We start from the raw sequence: 18,201 nt of genomic DNA, 5'->3' as shown, positions 1-18,201 counted from the left end.
ATACGCGTGTCGAGGTGAAGCGAAAGTCAAAACAACTATTAGAACAATTCTGGAAATAACGATTTATTCTGGAAAGCATTTTGACAAGGTTTAACGAGAGCTACGGTACGGTCAATGCGCTAATTCGGTTCGCAGCAATTAATATGTAGCTGGCAGTGAGAAAGCTTACCTGGAGGCGAGTCAGGCGTTCGGTTCGCGCACCGTAGCTCGTAGGCACTACGTAGCGAGGTGGCGATACGACGCGCGGCTCAGTCAACCGCGCGCCACGCGCTTTGCCGTACGCGTGTGCTACGAACTTTGTGCCTCATTGACACGCGATAGTGCGCCAAGTGCCGTACACATGTTTGTTTACCGGACTGATAGCGCTACTTAGGTTTGTACTGAAATAAACAAACTGTTTAAAAACTTAATTTTTAATGGGATTTTTACCCGACTGCCAAAGAAGGAGGGTAATGTTTTTTGAGTGTATGTAAGTATGTATGTATGTCTTTTCCTTTGTGACCACCTGTAGCCTAAACGGCTTGATGGGTTTTGATGTATGAGGTATCGTTAGATTTGTCTTGATTACGGGAGTGTCATAGGATACATTTTATCCTAAAAGTCCCACGGGATAAAGACATAATAATATTTTTTCTAAATTTCCCTTTATTTAGTGTGCAGTCGGGTATTTTGTTTTTTTAATAATAATCTTGTTATTTACTAGTAGCTGTTTGAGTCAGAGTTTTGAATGAAGTTATTAGGATGTAACTTCAATTTTTTCTTGGTACCTTATCATCTGTATTTAATTAAAAACTTTCTTATAGTTTAGAAATTAATTTCATGTTGGATTATTCCGTAATTAATGTAAAACTGTGCTACGTGTTTTCGTAGCGCGTGCTACGAAAGAACAAACAATTTAAACTTATGAGTTATTAGAGATGCATTACTAACCTCGAAGCCTTTTTTCTTATATTATTTTTAAAAGTTATTTTGGAACTCAAATAGAAATGTTCCTAAAATATAAGCAGCATGTAAATAAACCATAACCATCATTCTTTGCTTATAATCAAAGACATCAAAGGAACGTGACAATAAAATCAGTTTTATAAAATCATTCTAATGTCTTTTAAATTGCTGTTGTTGTTTGATTACTATTTACTACGTCATTGTTGATTCTATAGTTGGAAATGCAAATATAATACGGCAGTCATTTATTATAAGTATATACTTAAATAAATTATTACTATTTGTCGTTGTATTTATTCTTCTTTATTATATTTTTCTTTTCTTAATTGCTTGTTGTGACTTTTGTTTTTCCTTTCGTAAATGAAAAAGTGATTTCACCTGTCTATTTCTTTCTATAAACTTTATATAATTTATTATAGTGAGATAATTTTGATTCCAGATTTAATTGTGTTTACAAAAATATTTGTTTTAATAAATTATAATAATTGCGTTTACACTTTATGCATACATGATCAGAGCTTAAATAAAGCTTTCCGATGAATTGTTTAATTAATCACATAGCATATAGTTATATTAAGTAGTTCATTTTAAATATTTTAAATCTTTCATTATTTAGTATTGAGAAATATAAACATGAATGCTGCTACAAACATAAAATAAGGTAAGATGTACCTATATTCTATAGGCTTATTCATAAAATGCTTGAATTATTCATATCAATACATTACAAAAAAAAAAAAAAAAAATGTGCGAACGAGGCAGCGTGCAAGTAATAGTTTGTATTGTTTCCACTTGTATTCGCAAAATCTGTTCTCTGTTTATATGTATGTTCTACTAGTATGTTAATTAACATTATCGACATCTGTTATAATTAAATAAAAAGCAGTGCTTTATTGCGGGAGTTCTCATGTAATAGCTTATTTAGACCAAAGTTAATCTTTCGTATATGCGTAGTAATGCCAGCCTATAAGTAGCTTCTGCCTGATTGAAAACTATTTTTGTTTTTAAACTTTCCACTTTACAATGTTTGAAGGGCATGTTTATAATGTCTTAATTGACCTTGACATAGCCTTTTATTAGAATTGTAAACACTACTATTTTAATACTCAAATTCTTGTTTTCCTTTAGAAAAGTAAAGACAGATTCAAACATAAAAATAATTAATGAAAACACATTCATGAATTTGTTACACTGCTCGTTTTAAATAATGTATACGACGCGACGTGGTATTATTTTAGCAATTTTTGTTTATTTATGTGCTGTATCACAAGCTTGTTAATTAAAATTATAAAAATGCTTTTTCCTTTCATTCAATAATCCATTATGTTGCTGTCATCAGACAAATGCCAAAGAAGAAAATATACGATAGAAAACCACGCGGTTAGAATTCATTTTACGCTATTACAATAGAAAGTAACCGATTCAATGTACGAGCCAGTAATTGTACTAGCGCAGAACACAATATCGAACTTCATTTTCCTTTTACGCGGCAATTCTTGACTATATTTTGCAACACCATCACGTAACATGTTTCTTAAAAGCTATACAGGGACACGATGTCTCCTAAACTACATTAGCGCTTCGGCACTCGCTCCGGGTCGTTGAGCTGCTTTGATGAAGGATTTGCTTCTTGAAAGCTTTTGTTAAATTTTTCTTAGAGAAATTCCCTCTTTAAATAAATAGAAATGGCTTACTGGCGACAGAATTGTACCGAGGTTGTTATGGCTTCATAATAGTTTCTTTAGCTTCTCAGGTTTCTGGGAGCGGCCAATTACTTTAAAAGCAATTTTTGTATTTGAGACGTATTCCATTTTTGTGATGCTATATTAAACAAATGCAGAATAATATTTGTGTCGTTAATGATATTACATTTTTAACATTTTTACGCAATACAGAACGATTTAAATATGAATGCAATGTTACTTGCATAAAATTTTTCAATTCAACTAGAATGTTAGTTCTGCAGTTGTAAAAGAAATTTCATATTTCCATACTTTGTTTTGCTATTTATTACAACACAAATCTAGTTTTAAGATGATATTTATATTTCTATATTCCTAACTAAAGCGAAACTAAAAGCCCTTAATTATAACGAATTCAACGCAACAAGTATAGTTAGGGAGCCAGGTGCAAATTGGGTTCATTATTTCCTCTCAAGAGATAATTCGTCAGAAGCATCAGAGTATAGTATTATAAAGCCTCGTGAACGTCAGCTGGCGCTCGGTTGGGGGGGTGAGCGGTTGTAGCCTCCCACGCACGTAGGAAAAAAAAATACATTCATTCATTTCCTCTCAGCTAAAAATTTGTCAAATTGTAGCTAACCCAATATCTCAACGAAAAAAAATAATCAGCTGGTTACAGCATGGTGTATTATACGTCAGCTGGTGGCTCGAACATGAAAAAAAAAATATTATTTTCCGTGATTTCCTCTCAAACAAAAATTTACCTGATGATAGCTTATATGTAACTGTGGATAAATATATAAGTCAGCTGGCTGTATCTTGGTGGAAAAACCGTCAGCTGATACTTTGAAACTTATTACATAGGAGTTAGACAGAAGCATCTATTGCCAATTTATATGCATCAGCTGACTAGATTTTCCTCAACTTATTGCTAGCTGATTCTTTTATTTATCGCATCAATATATTTTTAACACTCTCACTCACAAATTTTCATCTGAGAGGAAATGACGATATCTTTAATTATTCGACATTACGCTTCAATATAAGAGTTGAGTTGAAATAAACATTCAGTATCAATATTTTTGAAACGAATAAGTATGTAATCAAATAATTTTATATATTTAAATAATTAAATAATCAATTAGCAATAAATGAACTAGTTACTCGATAAAAAAAAACAATATAATAAACTCTGCTCTTTTACGCATATCCAATTGGTTCACTGCTAATAATTTATTATTAAATGCAAAAAAAAAAAACAAATTGTGTAGAATTTATCCTTCCAAATGTAAAAAAGGTGAAAAGGGATATTATTTTAAACGGGGAGGTATTATACTTACCCTGTGGATTCCACTGTTTTTCTTGTGATTGGTTTGACACTAGATGAGAAGCTACAATGGGGGGCCCATGTTGCCACCACCGCTGCTAAGCTTAGTTCAGCTGCATATGCAGTTCGAAGAATAAGGCATCTCACCGATGAAGACACGGCTAGATTGGTTTATTTTAGCTACTTTCATAGCATTATGTCCTATGGAATTCTGCTATGGGGCAGGGCTGCAGATATAGAAACTATATTTATATTACAGAAAAGAGCCATACGCTCTATATATTATAATTTACGTGCTAGGGACTCACTAAGAGATCTCTTTAAGAATACTGGTATCCTCACTGTACCATCACAGTATATATTTAATAATATTTTATATGTACACAAAAACGCAGACTTACACACAAGAGTAGTAGATAAGACACCGTTATGGCACAAGGAACAGAAATAAAATTGAAATGCCATTTTACCGGTTAGCTAAAGTTAAAAATTAATTTATGGGCCAAGGTATACTTTTTTACAACAGAATTCCTCATAGTATTAAAGAGTTTAGTAGTGCTAAATTTAAAAATTATGTAAAAAACGTATGAGTTCAGAGAGCCTATTACAGCATTAAGGAATATATGGAAGATAAAAACCCATGGAGGGTTGTCAGAGCGAAAACGAATAAATCTCATTATAATGTTTTATCAAGTTTATATAATAAATATTATTTATCGAGTAACTAGTTCATTTATTGCTAATTGATTATTTAATTATTTAAATATATAAAATTATTTGATTACATACTTATTCGTTTCAAAAATATTGATACTGAATGTTTATTTCAACTCAACTCTTATATTGAAGCGTAATGTCGAATAATTAAACTCAAACTCAAACTCAAACATTTATTTATTCAATTAGACTTCTTCCAGAAGCACTTTTGAATCGTCATTACATTCTTTAAATTTACCACCGATTCGGAAAGCAGTATCTATGGAGAAGAACCGGCAAGAAACTCCATAAAGATATCGTCATTTCCTCTCAGATGAAAATTTGTGAGTGAGAGTGTTAAAAATATATTGATGCGATAAATAAAAGAATCAGCTAGCAATAAGTTGAGGAAAATCTAGTCAGCTGATGCATATAAATTGGCAATAGATGCTTCTGTCTAACTCCTATGTAATAAGTTTCAAAGTATCAGCTGACGGTTTTTCCACCAAGATACAGCCAGCTGACTTATATATTTATCCACAGTTACATATAAGCTATCATCAGGTAAATTTTTGTTTGAGAGGAAATCACGGAAAATAATATTTTTTTTTTCATGTTCGAGCCACCAGCTGACGTATAATACACCATGCTGTAACCAGCTGATTATTTTTTTTCGTTGAGATATTGGGTTAGCTACAATTTGACAAATTTTTAGCTGAGAGGAAATGAATGAATGTATTTTTTTTTCCTACGTGCGTGGGAGGCTACAGCCGCTCATCCCCCCAACCGAGCTCCAGCTGACGTTCACGAGGCTTTATAATACTATACTCTGATGCATTTTACTAATTACCGCTTGAGAGGAACTTGGTCATAAAATCTGCTTCTGGCTCCCTAACCAGTAATTTTAGTACATATTTATTGACAACTCTTGGCTTACACGCTCGTAAAATACGATCAAACGAGCAGCCGTTAAACTATAGGGTACACGTACAATCATCTCCGTCCATCCCCTAACTAATATCAATGTATCCCTTCCATCAATTTTATATACTACCTGTCAAAATATGCGCACATAAATGAGGTACTGTATTTTGTTCCAGGTGTCCATTTGTCGTGGAGCGCACACCGTTGCTAAAAGAGTCTTGAATTATTCATCGGCATATTAAGCCGGGACCCAAGCGAAGCCGTGCGTGTTACACATTACACTAAATAGCGCCAGTGTTGCCAGCATATTAAATAAACACATATCATTAATTTAATAGAATAAGGCCTCATTATTTTTATCTGGTAAAGATAATTGTGTGATCGCTTATTCAATTTTGGCGCGATGGAAACGTGCCCTATAACTCTAGCCGTTTTATAGTGTTCAAATAAAATAAAAAATGTGCTGAATCAGAGACTATTACGATTATATTGAATGACTAAAACCGAAGCCATTATCAATAGAATAATGAAAGTAACCAAAAAGCGAGCGCGGAATGGACAGTCAATTTTCGTTTTAAAAATTTTCCTACCATTGAAAACGATATCCTTTTACGTAAATTAGGCACACGGGTTGAATTTGAATCGACAATAATTAAGTTAAGTAATATATGCGCCAAAGTTTAATTAGTAAATAGTGTGTATAGTGGCATAACGTATATTATATACGTGTTAAAATGGCGCTAAAGTACTTTTTAGTGATTTTGACGTCTGCTGCATTAGTGCTGGGGACGGGCGAGTGGAGTGAGGATGCTGAAGATTTAGGTAAGGGTTTTTTTGAGTTATTATTCTTTATTTATGTCTATGTAATACTTATAAATGAGAAAGGTAAGTCTTCATAGTTATTAAATTATTTTGATTTATGTTAAGACACTGAACTATTTGCCAGTTTTCATTTATTTTAATTTATTAGTATTTTATGGACATTGTGGAAATTATATTTTTTCGTACTCGCCAAATTATGGAATGAATGAAGTACATGCCAATTTTTTACTGTTAAGATAGATGTATAAGTTGAGATGCGCGAGAGAATATTGATTGTTAGCTGCTATCAATCAAATTTAATATTTTACTAAAATTTTATACAAATAAAATACTTTTATCTCTTACCTCTTAAACCTGGCATGTTAAATCACGTATTACTATTAAATAAAAGAGAAAGAACTTACCGAACTTACTTATTATTTCAGTGAGAATGCATGATTTCAAATGAGTAGTTAAGTCTACATAAATAGTTACCTTCAACCGTCTTTTAAAGCGATCACGCAACTTCAAAGTGAAATGAAATAAAAAATATATTACAAGCTGTTGATTCTCAGAGAGCTTTTACAATAGAGCGCCAGATCTCGCCTTAATATTCACAAGATGTGCTGTTTGCAGGTGGAGTTGATTTGACTTTATATTCTTTCTTCATTGTATTTTATCGCTACGTGCTGTCTGAGGGTACCTCTAAATCAGGCTGAATTTCTTAGACGAAATTACCTAACGCGCGGAAATATTATATCATTTTTGTTTGAATACCAGAATATTCGCCGCACACACGAATGCCTTATCGTGAGTTTTTGTTACACTTCATTGTGCCAAAATGATAACAAATATAAAATACAATAGAAATACTAAGAATATGAATAGGTACGTGAATCCATACTAATATTATAAATGCGAAAGTAACTCTGTCTGTCTGTCTGTTACTCAATCACGCCTAAACTACTGAACTAATTTGCATGTAATTTGGTATGGAGATATTTTGATACCCGAGAAAGGACATAAGCTACCTTTTATTGCGAAATATGTACCACGGGCGAAGCCGGGGCGGACCTCTAGTTGTTTATAAAAGAAATGTTTTCATTTTTATAGAAACGTTATTTATCTATTTATATATGTTTCTTCGATATCATCACCAAAAGAAAAGTCGATTTACATAAACAATATTAGTTATCTTTTTAGTTGCGGTTCAAGATCTAAAAACGTATTAAAATAAAACCATCTAAATGATAATATGATTTCTGAATAAGCAACATAAACAAACAAAGTAAGAAACCAGTGGACTATAACATAATCCAGCAATTAACACGACATTCCTTGTTGTGTATAATCATGAAAAATTAGCTCAGCTTTAAATGAAGCGGCCTTATTAATCATAAAAACTCGTGCAGTGAACAGCCCTAAACAGTGAAATAAACAAAAGCGGAACTATTTAAATGTTTATTTTCGAAACTGCCGGTTTCAAACAAGAAAACTTTGCATTATTGTCGTTTTAAAACAGAACAATCTTTGATCGTTTCGCTTTCCAGTATTTTCATACTCTTTACTGGTAGGAACTAAGAAGGCTTCTTGCAGGAAACGAGTTGGCATATCGCCAATTTCTTTGTCTTGTTAAGGCTTTTTAAATGTCAGTGAGAATGTTTTTATTATGGAATTAGTTTAAACTTGTCTATTTGTCTGTCTAAAGTCGCACATGAGTTTTTGTTTTAAATTGGATAAAAACTTTAACAAATTCTAAATAAGTAGCTTTAGTAGTTCTGCCTAATTAGGCATTCAAAGATTTTACCAATTAAAATTTTAATATTTTTAATGAATATTTAATTGATCAAGTCTTTGAAACAAATATGATTTAAAGAATACACCTTGCTTGTGCTTCTACAGTATATTTATCTAAAACTTGAAATTCACTTAATTATAATACATGACCTTTTATCGAATGTTAATCACTTATGCATACCGCTTCTTGTATTGTATTTTACAAAATCATATTATAAATTCCGTCTATCTAGTTTCAGTGTTCCAAATTGTACCCATTACAAGGTGCGGCTAAACTGTGCAAGGTGTGGAATAAAAGGTAAAGATAGGAAATTGGATACCTTTTAAGTAGCGTTACTTAGCAATATTTTACGTGATTCCGAAATGCTCCGAAGAAAGATTGTTTTGAGTGGAATGTTAACGTTGAGTCTATTAAAGCTTTTGAATTTGTGAAAAACCATCAAAACAGAGCTGTTAGCAGTATGCCGGTTGAAGTACTTTACTTTTTAATTTAATGTAATTTTGAAAATGACTGAAAACTGATAATGAATTCCATAACATACCTATAATAAAAAAAAATATTATGTTTTAAGCCACATAATTTTACGTAATTAATATTTATTTTTATGTCTTCACTATTTTAGTGAAGCAAGCTTACCACAAAATCTAGGTCTTAGCCTACATGAAATTGTATTTAGTGTATTAACTATTGATGTTTCAGTACAGATGCAAATCTTAATGGGCGTGGGTGATTAATTGATTAAATGATACAAGATAAAACGCCTCATGATTTGCGTGCTATGAGTTATAGTCAGTAATTTGAATTCGTAGATTCATTACCGTGAAATACGTGAGTGATTTTCCATTAATTTATTTTAAAACAGTTGATAAAAACTTTTATGTATATTATCGAGCACAGTATAAATAATTTTTTTTAATAATAACAGCGTCGATTTAAAATATTATTTTTACGCATCACCGATTACTTAATATTTTTTACAGTTGTCTATCATTCTGACTATACCTCTTTAAATAGTATTTTTAACTTCAATGCCCACATTTCACATTTAATAAAAGTTACAGTTTATTAACAGGTGATGTGGTTGTATTATTTTCGTTAAACAGGATCAAAATATACGCTATAAAGTGGAGCGAGTAATTTACTTCAAGAAAGAGGCTCTTGACAAGACAAAGTGATAGTCTGGCGTAATGCCAGACGGTGATGTGAAATGGCAATAGTTACGTTAAACGTCTGACGAATGAAAACTTCATATATATTACTTTAAGGATCTGTTTAACGCCTGAATAAAAGATGAAATAATTATACGACGAAATGAAAGGGCTGTATTATTTTCGCTTGAAATATTTTATTTAATACTTTTGATATGAAGTTGTACTTTATTTTATAAAGACCAACGACTTGATACAGTGGTAAATGCGTGAGCGTAGTACTGAGAGGTCGTGGGTTCGATTCCGAGGCGCAGAAAATTTCGCGGTCTAGCGGCAAACAATAAGCTGATCACTTCTCTCTTCAATCAGTGACACAGATGGATGAATAATAAATCTGCCATAATATACCCAACAGGGTACATAAGATTTCGCTTTTCATATAAAACTATTATAAAAACCAGGATGATACAATATTAAAAAAATTATATCAAGTTATAACCCAAGAATGACTGAGCAGAATTTAGTCAAACTGTTTCAATGTAAATCACGAATACAGTTAATATCTGACCAAGTAGTACTACATATTACATTTTGATCGTATATTACTAGATTCTCGATCAAAGTAATTTTGTATTGGTTCTGTATTGTGAACTAAGTCTGCGCTTCTAAAGCAATCAAAGATGGCACTAAAGTTTAGAGGTGAACAACTGAACAAGAACGTGACATCTGGAGTTAATCACATATTGCCCATAGGTGTCCGTAATTATATGTCGGTTGTACATTTGTGTGTACGGTATGAATAAAGTGCAATTCAGTTTTTAAAGTAACAAACAGATTGTTTTAACTACCTGTTTTTATAAAGAAACTGTCCAAATTTTGTCAACTTTTGACTCTACCAATCCATTCTTTTTCTACAGTTTTCTAAATTGTTCGTATAAATTGCTATACCGAGCCATAAAAGCTTATCCACAAATAAATAACAATATCAAGTGGTAGAGCACGGCATACGAAAATTTGAAAATTGTAGAAAAAATCGTTTTTACACAGGAGAAGTCGGGGCGAGCGGCTAGTATAAAATAAATAGAGATGTCACGACTCACGACCCTTCATATAAAAATGTACATGAATTTTTTGCATACAAATATCATGAACCTCAACTTTAACTTGACATGCAAAAAATGCATATGGAACGTTTCTATAATATCAGCAATTACTTAAAGTGCATTTTTGCTACACTTCAATTTATTTACATATGCAAATGCAATTACATTAGAGATCTCTTTACGTATAAAATTTGAATTGTTAATAATGAAGCTCAGTATTCATTCGTACACTGTCTCCGGTAATTTGCAATGCAATATTGTACAATTATCGAAACTACATTATTTATACAGTGCTAATAAATTCTATCGTAAACACCTAGCGTAAAATTAGTTATGATTTATGGCTGATGTAAACAAATGCAATAATTAAACTAATTTACAGCTATTCAGTACACAGTACAACTGAAAACAACATGAAACATCCATTCCATCCAACAAATAGTAAAACTTAAATATAATAATAATTAATAATTGATTAAAAATGAATTTGTTGTTTATAGCTTTATTATAACTTAAGCACACTATCTTTTTTATTGATATTCCCATGGAATGTCCCTCTACAATTCGTATCGTCTACATATTAAAATAAAAAAACATATTGTGTATTTAATATTATAAAAATTATTGAAGAATTAGATTTCCGCCCGCGGCTTCGCCCGCGTTTTCAAATGAAAACCCGCATAGTTCCCGTTCCCGTGGGATTACCGGGATAAAACCTATCCTATGTGTTAATCCAAGTTACCCTTTATATGTGTGCTAAATTTCATTGTAATCGGTTCAGTAGTTTTTACGTGAAAGAGTAACAAACATCCATACATCCATACATCCATACAACCATACATCCATACATCCATACAAACTTTCGCCTTTATAATAGTATTAAGATAAGATTAAGATTAAGATTAAGATATTAAGATTAAGATAAGCGAGATATCATCAATCATCATCAATACATATAATAAAATTCTAGAAAAGTGGTGTCTGTACAATGAAAATATGTAAAAAAAAATTAGCAGGGGTTATTACTAAATCGATCCCAAACCCAAAGCTGTTGTTAAAAAAATTTTTGTCTGTTTGTCTGTTTGTCTGTTTGTCTGTATGTTTGAACACGCTAATCTCAGAAACGGCTTATCCGATTTAGATGCGGTTTTCACTAATATATTGTGGTAAGCTTCATTTAACATTTAGTGTTTATTTCATGTCAATCGGTTCATAAATAAAAAAGTTATGACCATTTAAGTAATCACAGCGAACATTTGCTAAGGCATTCTATACATGAATTACTTTATTACGTAAATTATACGCTAAAGTTATTCCTTGACATGTCCAGATGATCATATCGAAAGTCCCCAAGCGTGGGGGGGGGGGGTGGTTATGCTGAGGGGGTAGTAGGGGGGGTCAAAGGACCTTTATTTAGATTTTTGCTCATAAGTCTAAAACCTGCACAAATAGCATTATGGTTACTTCTAGGTAAATTTTCTATATAAAAGGCCTTTGAAATTATGTCGTAGGTATTATATTTTTAACCCCCGACGCAAAAAGAGGGGTGTTATGACCGCTATGTGTGTATTGCATGTCTGTCTGTGCCACCGTAGCTCGCTAACGGGTAATACGAATTAGATGCGGTTTTTTTGTTACATTAGTTGTTTATTATATTATATAGGGGTGAAAAAAACGCATGTTAGTTGTTAATAGAGGTTGTTAATGTAGGTTATACCCAAGTGATATATCAAATGAAAATAGACGACATGTCAGAAACAATTAGTCAAATTTTATCAAAATCGGTTCATCCATTTATTTGATATAGGGGTAAAAGTGGGAATAAATAAATGAATTTTATCAAATATACTCAAGTGACGTATCTAATGAAAGACATGACGTGTAAAGTACAATAAGACATATTCAAAATTGGTTCATCCATTTATTGGATAAAAGTGGCAATAAAAGTTGTCAAATATACCTAAGTGGCATATCAAATGAAAGGGCATGACCTGACGTGAGAAGTATAATGAGGCATTGGTATTTAATCAAAATCGGTTCATCCATTTATTATATAGAGGGGTAAAAGTGGGAATGAAAAAAACGAATGTTGTCTGTTATACCCAAGTGATATATCAAATGAAAAAGGACGACCTGTCAGAAACAACAAGTCAAATTATATCAAAATTGGTTCATCAATTTATTTGATATAGGGGTTAAAGTGGGAATAAATAAATAAATTTTATCAAATATACTCAAGTGACGTATCCAATGAAAGACATGACGTGTAAAGTACAATAAGACATAATATTTTATCAAAATTGGTTCATCCATTTATTGGATATAATATGTAGGTATAAAAGTGGGAATAAAAGTTGTCGAATATACCCAAGTGGCATATCAAATGAAAGGGCATGACCTGACGTGAGAAGTATAATGAGGCATATTTAATCAAAATCGGTTCATCCAATAATTATATGTAGGGCAAAAGTGGGAATGAGAAAAACGAATGCTGTCTGTTATACCCAAGTGATATATCAAATGAAAAAAGACGACCTGTCAGAAACAATTAAGTAGTCCAATGTTATCAAAATCGGTTCATCCATTTATTTGATATAGGGGTAAAAGTGGGAATAAATAAATAAATTTTATCAAATATACTCAAGTGACTTATCTAATGAAAGACATGACGTGTAAAGTACAATATTTTATCAAAATTGGTTCATCCATTTATTGGATATAGGTATAAAAGTGGGAATAAAAGTTGTCAAATAATATACCCAAGTGGCATATCAAATGAAAGGGCATGAACTGACGTGAGAAGTATGATGAGGCATATTTAATCAAAATCGGTTCATCCATTTATTGATTTATAGCGGTAAAAGTGGGAATGAATAATCGAATGTGGTCAAATAATATAATCAAGCGGCATATCAAATGACGTGTGAATTACAATTAGTCATGTTTTATCAAAATTGGTTAATCTGTTTATTACATATAGGGCACCTTGGGGTGATAGTGGGGATACATAATCCAAATGGAGTACCAAACGAAAGGATATGACATGTACATAATATATAGGTATGATTAGACATGGTTTAGAATTTAGATCCAAATCGGTTCTGCCATTTACTAGGGGTGAAAGGGAAAAGTTGAAAGTCTGTGAAAGTAGAAGGAATATGGGAGCGGGAGAATAACCACATCCTGGAAATTTTGAACTCTTCTGTACCTAAGTTTTATAGCTCAGTTTAGTAATAAATTTTACTAACAGTTCTTTTGTGTTATTTTTTAACTTTATAATAATGTGTAAGTACTTATAATTTAGTTGTAGGTATATGATAGTACGTGTTTCAAGACGTGTTTACTCAATAATTGTGTGTTAAGTAGTAACTACTATGCAGTCACTATTCCACGCGGACGAAGTCGCGGGCACAGCTAGTCTTAAATAAACTCATAAGTTCTAACTAAATTTCAATAAAATCTGAGAATGTAGACTTGAATACTCCGACAGAGCGTAGGCAATTATAATAAATCATTTCAAAGGATTTTCGTTTCTGCCATTGAAATACTTTCAAAATCCAAATAATCTTATCATGATGCTCTTGTACACTAATAAATTCATAATTATTTGTACAATTTGAATTCGCAGAATGAATACCAAATTATATGTATCGTTTTTTGCCACCTGATGTCCTAAAGTTTTTTAATAACGCATCGTTCAACCCCTACTTTTAGTTCGAGATCACGTCTCAAAGTTTTCGATTGGCTGCTGCTTTCCTGAATAATGTTCTCCGCAGTTCTCATCTGGCATGCTTGACGTCATTGCTCATGTATATCTGTAAAAAATACGTCTATATTTTGCAGACGAAATTTTGAAATAATCCTATGATCTGTTTATAAGTTTCTAGTTGAAGTATAAAATAAATTTTGATTGAAATTATATTTTGCTTTCTTTTACCTTTATAAGATTTAGATAAAAGACGAATGATGTCAAAAGAAAAGTTTTTGATATCCATGTAATACGCAATTAATAATGTATCAAACAATTAATTTGACAAACAATATATTTCTCAATTGAAATTATTGTATTTATAAACTCAGGGCTACATTAGGAATTTTCCACTAACGCAATGAACGAAACAACGAACGAACAAAAAATCGACGAAGGAGAGAATAATCCTCTTAATAAGGTACTATTAACTAAGTCTTTCTTTGTGGAAGATTTTATTCCATTTTGAATTAACGAACATATAACCGGTCAAATGCGGGTGTAAAAGAGTATAATAATATACAGATATTTAATTTATGATTCTATAATACTTTTTTTATAATTCTGTTTTGTTTCCATTGTATCATACGTATGTATACCTACTAGCCTGGTTGATAGATCATAGATGTAACATGTCATCAAACTTTTGACGTGACAACGTCTTACAATTCGATAAAGCCGGCTGCACGCACGAAAAAACATGATTCAAGCGGCGTTACCTCGCTCTGAGGCGTTCCATGTAAGGCTTGAAGTGCAAGCGAGAGCGCGGAACGAGCGACAAAGAAGCACAATCGGACGTTGTCACGTTCAACTATCGTCAGTAAACCGACTTTACAGACAATTATTTTTTTTTTAATAACTACTTCGACATAAACCGTTTCATCATAGTTTACATTTAGCTAATTTTAACTTACTTATGTGATTATATAATTACTAGTTTGATCCTTTGATGTGACATTCACAATCTGAAGCCTTTACTATCGAGCCACCACACTGAAACACTCGTGATATATTATGACAATTTTATAGTATAATTTTGCAGCATTAAACTGCAGTCAGTTTGATCTCGAACCATTAACCTGAAACTGAACAGCTATAAATGTGAAGAATACGTGACTGTATGACATTGTATTTTATTGTAACAGACCCGTGAAATGTCAAGAGGAAATTGTCTTTCTCTTGTAGGAGAGATAAAAATGAAATTGTAACTTTACACTCATTTATGTGGAGAAATTTAGTTTCTTTCATGTCGAAGAAACGAGTGAAACTTTATTTGATTCGTTGTTCGTAGAATATCACAATTATAAGTAGACTTTGTTTTTTTTAAACGTCGCAGTATTGAACTTATGACAATATAAGATATTATATGTACCTGATAGTATAGAGTCAAAGTGAAAACAACATAACTAACGATGACGTATCAGAAGAAAAAAAATTATATATATATATATATATATATATCATAGAATAAACAAACAAATGTTTTCGTGTGGAAATTTTTACGATAACGTAAAGTATATTTTTTTCACCTCACAATGATTCCCTCTCTGCACGCTCTTAAAGCACTTCTATTGTTTTAAATGGGGAAATGACAATACAAGGCTGAAGTCATGCCTATCAGTCTGTTTTTAGACACCCTACATTTACTATTGTTTTTTTATACAAAGTGATCCTTTAGGCTTTACATTCAAATTCAGGCTCGACGGGTTTCCATTTAGACATAAGCTTAAAAAATACGTATTTTACATTTTAAGTTTGTGATACCTTTCAATTTACCCTATTTTATCCAATGCATGGTAAAATGTAGTTTTATCAAATTATTGCATATTTTCACTTAGACTAGACCTGAAACAAACAAAACACGTGCTGTAAATCGTAATTTCATAATTTGCTTAGGATTAAAACATTCATTAAAAATTAATCCTTCATACAGTCGAGCGAGCGAAACGTAAATAATAATTTTAGACGGCTGTGCCGCGGAGTTATACAAAGTTAGTATCGAGTTGAGAGTGGCGTCCGTCGCCACATATTTGTTTGCCGAAAATACGTGAGTTTAACCGGCGTAAATTAATTACATGTTTGCCCTGCTGTAATTACGCAGTTCACGTGCTTCTGATGCAACTCAATATGACCCAGTTTTTACATAATGCGAACGAACTGGCGCATGTTAAACGCTGAATAATTAGGGAGATTTAAACGGTCATGGAAACAACGTAATTATCGGCGACGAGCCTGATTGTTCTCCGATTCAGATCGTATCTTTATTGATATTATCTATTGAGAAACTCGAAATCCACTTGAAATTCAAATTAATAATTTAGTATCGTATTTACGTACGCGTGAACAACCGCCGTTAATTTTATAGCCTACCTACTGTAAATTCTGAAACATTCAAAGCTAAATTAATTTAGTTAGTAAAATACATATTTACTTAATGGTATTCGACTAAGCTTACAACATGTCACGCGTGAGTATGTATTGTGTAATTTAAATGTTACTGAACGATCTAAAAAGAGGTGACGTTTGAAAAACGTCGCGGAGTGAGAGGTCACCGCATTTTGTTACCCGTCACTGCTAAAACCCTATTCTGCTCAATCCTTGTACAGAGTGACGTGTGACAGCGTTTTTAGTTATTCTCTGAATTGGGCGTATTCGTTTATTCTAACTGTCAATTTGGTTGTTAGTTAGTGCTTTTAGTGCAGAAAGGTCTATTTCGGCGACTTAATGATACGTCGAAATAATATTTTGGTGAATGTTGAACATGAAGATGTGTGCAAAAAAAAACATACGTTATATTAACATTCATGTTGCACATAATTATAGCACTATTTACTAAGACATTGATTTGAATAATTGTTTTAAGTAATGTGAATATAGGTACATAAAAGATGCAGTTATACATCTTTTAATAATAATTGTTAATACCCTTCGGAGCCGGGTATTATCGTATGTGGTTTGAGCACACGGGCGAATACATAAATATTTTGTGTTTACGAGGTAAGGTCAGGTCGGGATCCAGGATGCTTCCATGCATAAAAGGCGATATACTAATGCATTGGTATACACAGGTATACTACAATTAAGAACTTAATAATATGTTATATGAACCCATGCCCAATAAGAACCAATATTTAACGGGACATTACAGAACAAAGCATGAAAAGAAATTACGACAATTAATGCTATTTTGTGCATCAATACAGGTATGCAACCGGAGCATTTACCGTAATTGTCCATTCGCGAGTGCATTTCACGAGATAGCTACGTAAAATTACACACTCCGAGTTGTGGTCGAATGTTGCTTTTGCAAATATTTCCCGACTAAAGCCAGCCATTACCTTTACGCTCTTCTGAAGAAATACAATTGTTTTTAACTCGCCCTATAAACGTTATTGTTATTGCAATGTAAGTGTGGCAAGTTGAGATTTCAACTGCTTTACTGTGGGAAATGATCGTTAGATGCAAGCGGTTATAATGTTATCATATTAATGCAATTATTAAGTAGAATGGAGGTTGAAGTGGTTTCATTTAATGTTAGTATATTAAATGTAGTTCTATTAAGAAGTAAACATAAAAGCTATTCAATATAATATCTATTATAAATCTCATAATACAATATAATCAAAAGCTCTACTTACAAAATTTTGAAATGCTGTAATGAGTGTGCATTTACCTCAAACTGTAACGTTAACATAAAAACGAACCTAAATCACGAAATTTCATAGTTTCATAATGACAGTGCATAAAAATATTTCTAAATAAATAGAAACGAAGTGTTTCCAAACATTTCTGCACATTATGCTTCAAAGTAAAATCTCACATTCACGAAACTTTTAAAATAGCGCGGGAAATATAACGTGCAATATGGAAAAGATTAAAAAGAATCCCAACGTTTACAATCTTTTAAAAGTAGAATAAAAATAACTTATAGTATTTAAAAGTAGTGTCTAGACATAGTCGTAAAAGCAAGTATTTTTACGGGTCTTAAAATTCTGTTGACATGGTAAGAAAGAATTAAAATTAAGGGTT

General features: G+C 32.1%; 1 protein-coding gene across 1 annotated transcript in view; it reads left to right on the top strand.

Annotated features, from left to right (window-relative positions):
- Positions 1–266: 266 nt before the first annotated feature.
- Positions 267–18,201, top strand: part of LOC149480418 (neural cell adhesion molecule 1-like) — a 97,963-nt gene continuing 80,028 nt past the window's right edge. The window contains exons 1-2 of the mRNA XM_089706323.1: positions 267–373; positions 5,751–6,396. Coding sequence (XP_089562449.1) covers positions 6,309–6,396 — 88 coding nt within the window. The 5' untranslated portion in view covers positions 267–373; positions 5,751–6,308. The remainder of the gene's footprint in view (positions 374–5,750; positions 6,397–18,201) is intronic.

Source organism: Colias philodice, chromosome 18 (assembly GCF_061535455.1).
Source record: "Colias philodice isolate Cphi_HAF_F1 chromosome 18, ilColPhil1 Martin Lab GWU primary, whole genome shotgun sequence".
NCBI classification, from domain to species: domain Eukaryota; kingdom Metazoa; phylum Arthropoda; class Insecta; order Lepidoptera; family Pieridae; genus Colias; species Colias philodice.
This window is presented reverse-complemented; position numbering and strand designations above follow the sequence as displayed.